The sequence below is a fragment of the Genypterus blacodes genome, unplaced genomic scaffold (genome assembly GCF_046128005.1).
Source record: "Genypterus blacodes isolate CSIRO-AG114 ecotype Tasmania unplaced genomic scaffold, CSIRO-AGI_Gbla_v1 ptg000072l_1, whole genome shotgun sequence".
NCBI classification, from domain to species: Eukaryota; Metazoa; Chordata; class Actinopteri; order Ophidiiformes; family Ophidiidae; genus Genypterus; species Genypterus blacodes.
In genome coordinates this window covers 1,775,345-1,781,910 of record NW_027466882.1, presented here as the reverse complement: position 1 = coordinate 1,781,910, position 6,566 = coordinate 1,775,345, and the positions used below count along the sequence as shown (strand labels likewise).

Sequence of the window (6,566 nt, the reverse complement as noted above, 5' to 3'; positions counted from 1 at the left end):
CCTGGGCCATCTTCTTCCTCCACACTCTCACTAAGCTGCACTGACAACACTGTCTGCTCCTCTTCGTCGTCTTTCACTCTTCCTCCTCGTCGCCCTGTTTCCAGCCTGATTCTCTGGTTTCTCTGCTGTGTCTCTCTCTTCTTCCCCTTTGTCTCCCTTTGGTCTGTATGATCATATTCATCCTCTAGTTCTCTGATTCTGCAGATTATTGCTCTGTTCTCTTCCGTGCTACACGTGTTTCTGCTACTTACAGAAAATGTGTTAAGGTGTTATCTATGAAATGACAGTTTCAATAGAAAGTCAACATCTCTGTGTGTTTACAGCAGATACGTTTGCACAACATGTTGCACCGTGTAACTACGGATACACACAGAAAAGAGATGATGAAAGAGATGATTTAATATTTGTGCACAGATCAAATGATTTCTCTTCCATGAAACATTTCAACAGTGACAGTGGTGACAAATGTATTTCTCTCAACCCTCCACATGACTTTGTGCTTCATGTTTCTCTGGATCATAAACCTCCATCAGAGAAACAAGCAGACGTTCAACCTTTCTAAATGCTGCAGGATGGAGAAACACAAGCTAACATGAGAGAACCTCAACCTCATCACACACACACACTGTAAACAGGAAACAGCTGATTACATCACAACATCTTCATCCTGGACAGCAAAACACAACATATTTAGTGTTTCTCTCTAGATTAAATCTCAAATGATCACAGATTGAAACCTACAAAGAAGACACGAAAAACAAAATCAATGTTGGAATAATTTGATCCTTAATTCAACAGTCCTTAGTCATTAGTTTATCATCATTTTCCTAAACATAATCTTAGTTTATAACGTGACATTCATGTTTAAACCACGAATAAAGTTGATCAAAGTCATTCATCTTCATTCATCTCAGTTCTCCTACAGTGAATAATGAAAAGTCTAACTCCACCACCAAAACAGAAAATCACAGAGGAATCTCAGTCTGACAGATTTTGAGCTCTTTGCTCTTCGCATCAGCAGCTTTTCCAACATAGAAATATGGAAACAGTTTCTCAGTGAAAGTGTCTCTGTAAGTGTAGATGTGAGTTGCGTCTTCAGGGTTGTAGAAGGACACCTCCCCTCTGTAATAGTCCAGCTGGACTCTGATCCTCTGGAGACTCTTCTTCACTCTCACTGTCCCACCAAGTCCATCAGTGTATTTTCCACTACGATGAAACAAACACCAGACTCCAGATTTTGGTGTAACATACATCTTCCCCTTCCTGTCAGCTGACTCTTTAGCCAAACCAATAGTCCAGAGAGGAAGGTCTCCCACCTCCACCTCCCAGCTGTGTTTCCCTGAGCTGAAGCCCTCAGAGCCCAGAACATTGGCATATTTAGTGTTTCTCTCTGGATTATCAGGAAGCTGTTGGTGTGTGTCTCCATTTCTCACACTGATCAGGTCATCAGACAGATAGAGCGATCCTTTTGCAGTGTTTGGGTCCAGAATGACAGGAGTGAAGGTGATGTTGTCCTTCATCTTGTGCCAGACTCTGAAGGACAGGTTGCCCAGGTGTTTGGCCACATCTATCAGGGCTCCTGAGAGCAGCTGTGGATCTGACAGTGAGCACTGGGATCTGGTTCTGCTCTGAGTGGCTTTGTAACTGCTGAGGAAGGACACGTTGTGTTTCTGCAGCTCTTCTTCAACAGCACAGATACTGTCTGAGAGAGAGGAGAGCTTCTCCTCAATCATTTTCATCTCTCTGGCCATAGCCTTCCTCTTCTGCTCCTCTTCCTCCCTCAGAGCTGCCAGTCTGGACTCCTCTTCCTCTTTCAGGAGCTGCTGGAGCTTGTTGAACTGGGCTCTGATCTGCTTCTCTGTGGACATCAGCTGCTTCTTGGAGTGTTGAAACATTTTATTGTATGTTTCTTTAGCTTCTTTGTATTTCTTCTTCTTGTCCTGCAGAGACTCTAAGTCAGATTTCAGTTGGTCCTTCAGCTCACTGACTGCTTGTTCTATAGGAACCACATTGTGACTTTGATGGAGTGAGAACTCACAGACAGAACACAAAGCTCTCTGCTCGTCCTTACAGAACAATTTGGGCTTTTTTTTATGTTTCCTACACACCAGCCCCTCTTCCTCCTCGTTCTCTTCTTTCTGTGTCTCAGATGGTCCAAACTTCAGTTTCCCAACAAAGGAGTCAGCAAGTTCCTTCAAAGTAAAGTTCACTTTGGCATTATCTTTTGATGATTTCCTTTTACAAATCGGACAGTTTTTGTTTTGAGCTTGTTTCCAGAATAGTTCCAGGCAGCTGGAACAGAAGCTGTGGTTGCAGCCCAGAGTCACAGGATCTCTGAACGTCTCTGTACACACATGACAGCTCAGGTAACCTTCCAAAAGAGCATTTTTCTCTGCCATTTTCTCTGGTATCCAGATTGTCTATTTACTGCAAAACTCACCAAATTGAAGTTGTCCCAAGTCTTTTTTGAAGTCCTACAACACAAATGTCTTGTGAGCTCTCACTCCCTGTAATGGCGTCTCGGCTCTGTTCAGCGACAACAAATTCACTTTCATTTTCTCTAGCCTCTTATTCAGAAGTTATGCAATATAACAATGTGACCAGCAGATGGTGGTGACAGCACAACTTTCAGATTTTACCCTGTAAATGTCTTCTATCGCGCACTTCCCGGTGAAAATCACGGATCACTGTACTGTGATGTAAGGGACTAAACTGAATTTAAAGCTGTACTATGTAAGATTTGTATGTAAAAATGGTGTCTTCTCTGCTTATTAAAGGAGCTGAGATCACAGACAACAAACACAAACAACATCCGAGCCACTGAGAATACTAACTGTAGAGTAATTAGATTGAACTAAATGGAAGTTGTTTTTCTTTGAACTTTGTGGGTTTATAAAGAGAGATGACGGCTCATGATGCAGAGTTTCATGTAAAGGTGTCAAAGGGTTGTGTGGTGGTTTAGTTTCACTCTCATTTTGTAATATATTAGTTCACAAACACTGTTATTAAATACAGAGTCAACACAATGGAACACTTGTTCACACAGTTGGGCCGTGTGTCAGTATGTGTTCATGTCTCTACTCTGGGGTTTTCATTATCTCATTCCAGAATTGAGATGATTTAGACTCTCAAAATGTGTTAAACATATCACATTGTGGAGCTGTGCAGCCACAGAGCCTCACTTTGACGTGAGTGTGTCACTAACTACACTGGCGTTCCATCAGCTGCATTTGGACTTTTACAGACGTTCTTTCCATTGTCAACTTCAGACGGATTGCAAGAAGTATCAAATTCTGTAATTTATGACAAAATCAGTCATAGACGCATCTAGGCACGCAATGTTTTGAAGTGTGGCGTTCATCAGTATGAACCATTGTGTGTAATATCGGCCTAAATGAGATCGGTTCATAAGCTGGATGTTCGTCACACGGAGACTTCCCACTGAGAAGTTCAAACCTCATGTTCTGAACAGTTTGTAAAGTTTGATGTCAAATCTATTATAATCGTTACTATATTAATGTTATTATTATATGATGTCATTTGTATAATTCAAATTTGATGCCAGTGGTACCTAGAGTTGAAGAATTGTTTTGGTTTTTCCTCTATCTTTTTAAGGAAGCATGATTTTAGTCCCAATATTAACAGTGGCTGTTTTTTTAGTGTGGTTATTAAGTGGAAAATTATATTGGCAGTTTTTGTAATTTGCTTCATGTATGTTATCTTTTACTGCACCCAAACTCATGGTCAACATTTCTTTTTTCTTTGGAAGGGGTGTGTTTCATGGATGTGAGTTGTTGAGTGTACATTACATTACATTACAATCATTTGGCAGACGCTTTTATCCTAATCGATTTACATTACATTACCACCCTTCGCAGAGGGGGGAGCAATTGAGTGTTCGGTGCCTTGCTCAGGGGCATCTCGGCAGGGACTCGAACCGGTGACCCTCTGTTTCCAAAGCGGAAGCTCTACCCACTGAGCTACTGCCTCCCAAAGTAGGAGTGCAGAGCAGGGGTCTTCAACCTTTTTGCCTCGGAGAGCTACTTTGACAAAATAAAAGTGTCGGAGAGCTACCCCTGTTTTACATTATTCATAACATTTATCCACATGGCTGATTCTCCACCAAAACCAGCTGAATAAGCGTCTTTTGTGTAAACAATTACAAAATGTCGATATCCAACACTCAACACTCACATTTTGTATCAAAATGCACTTCAATTCAGGAACATAAGCGTTTTTTTCTAGAGAGTGAGTGCTTGTGTGTGTGTTTGTGCTTTGTTTATTCAAAAGGAATGACTTTGTAGAACTGAAGGAACCTGTTTCTCCTGGGTGGGGCTGTTGGTTGCTCCTGCTGTTGCTAGACAACTGTTGGATATCAGTATGTTTGTAAATCAGTGTGTTTGTCTTCCATTGAAAATAACTAACAGAACAGGTCCTACTGTTGAGGCGTCCCTTGAACATGACACAGAAGTCCTGTTCCACCTGCTGACTTTCCTGTTTCCAACTCATTGTTTCTGAACGTTTAAGTTTTCTTCATTATTACTGATAAGTCACAAATTTAAAACGAGGGCGTACACAGTATTACACAACTGCAACTGACTATACCATCATAGCTGCATTTTGTCTGCATCAACAGGACGACTTGTTTTTGGTGTTTTCCTTTTTGTTTTTCCCTTTTTACTGAATGCTGGTATACCACACCTTTCCACTTTGGTTAGGGTTAGATGATATAATGAAGATGACAGTGATTAGAGGATGACTATGAGGGGAGGTGATGATGATTATTTAGCATGCTTTACTACACGGCTCCATGTTGTCAGTGCAGAGCAGCAGCTTCTTCAACGTCACTGAGAGAGTTGGAGAACTTGTTGAACTCTGATCCAGCTGACAGGAATGAAGGCGCTGCAGGGAGGGAAGGAGCTCCAGCAGGGGGCGCAATCACACAGAGTAAAGCACCAATCAGAGCAACATTTGAATAGCAGACTGATGTTATTAGACAGACAAATCTACCAGACCATTATGCAAAGGTATTGAGCTGAATATAATTCATTTCAGTTTTGTATTTACAGAATTGCATTTCTAATTCAATTCTTTAAAATCATTGTCACACTCCGCCCTCGAGTGTGGTGAGCCTGGAGGCTAACTGGAAACGGTGTAGTTTGACCTTAAAATGTCCAAAAAGTCACCAAAACAGAGTCCATTGGAAGCAAAAGATGACGTGGATTATTGTCCTTCAAATACAGTCCAGGCAGTTTGTGAGCAAAAAGTATCTCAAAATTTCATCCGTCAAAACAAAAGAAAACAAAACAAATAGTTACAACGCACCACGCAAACCACCATTGAGTCTACACAGCTCCACAGCCCTTCTCTGACTGCAGAGGCAGTGTACAATTCCTCCATTTAAAGGCTTGGCCCGTCCCACTGGACCGTACCACCTTTAATTGGAATCAATCACATAATCAATAAACCCCACAGGTAATTTACCACACCAGAAATCATTATATACTGTTCACACTTATTTACCACACATACTCAATCCAGAAATAAGCTTACAAACCCCTTTTAACCCCACATTGGTTAGGGTTCACTAAGATGGACTGAGCATGCTCCCTACAGGCTACTCAGGCATTACAAAAGGCCGCCTACAACAAGGCTCGGGTCCTTTATCCCTGCCCAGCACCGGGAAGCACTGTGGTAAGAAAACAATTAGGCCTTTCCAATATTCACCTAATAAAGTGATACCCCTAAACAATAACCGTGTTTGTGTGTGACTCTGCAAACTGTATGAAAGTAACTAGCACAGGAAACTTCAGATGTAACGTGGAGCTCAGTGTGTGCACCCACCAAACTAACTATAGTATGCTACCTGGCTAACATGTGGCCAGTATATTGAATGATGGAGAGGTGTGCTAATGTAGTGCGTTACCAGTGGCAGGGGAAACTGCCACAATCATTTTCTTTAAACATAATATTAGTTTATAACGTGACGTGAAATCACAGAGAAATCTCAGCCTGACAGATTTTGAGCTCTTTGCTCTTTGCATCAGCAACTTCTCCAACATTGAAATATGGAAACAGTTTCTCAGTGAAAGTGTCTCTGTAAGTGTAGATGTGAGTTGCGTCTTCTGGGTCGTAGAAGGACACCTCCCCCCTGTCATGGTCCAGCGTGACTCTGATCCTCTGGAGACTCTTCTTCACTCTCACTGTTCCACCAAGTCCATCAGTGTATTTTCCACTACGATGATCCAAACACCAGAATCCATATTCTGGTGAAGCATACATCTCCCCCTCCCTGTCAGCTGACTCTTTAGCCAAACCAACAGTCCAGGCAGGATGGTCTACCACCTCCACCTCCCAGCTGTGTTTCCCTGAGCTGAAGCCCTCAGAGCCCAGAACATCGGCATATATAGTGTTTCTCTCTGGATTTTCAGGAAGCTGTTGGTGGTTTGTGTCTCCATATCTCACACTGATCAGGTCATCAGACAGATATAGCCATCCGTTTGCAGTGTTTGGGTCCAGAATGACAGGAGTGAAGGTAATGTTGTCCTTCATCTTGTCCCAGACTC

The 6,566-nt window shown here is 42.1% G+C and overlaps 1 protein-coding gene across 1 annotated transcript; it reads right to left on the bottom strand.

The window, feature by feature from the left end:
• Positions 1-636: 636 nt before the first annotated feature.
• Positions 637-2,488, bottom strand: LOC143005833 (zinc-binding protein A33-like). Its single transcript, XM_076157234.1, has one exon. It carries the CDS (start codon positions 2,397-2,399, stop codon positions 966-968), a length of 1,434 nt encoding a protein of 477 aa, XP_076013349.1. The 5' UTR covers positions 2,400-2,488; the 3' UTR covers positions 637-965.
• Between the last annotated feature and the right edge of the window lie 4,078 nt (positions 2,489-6,566).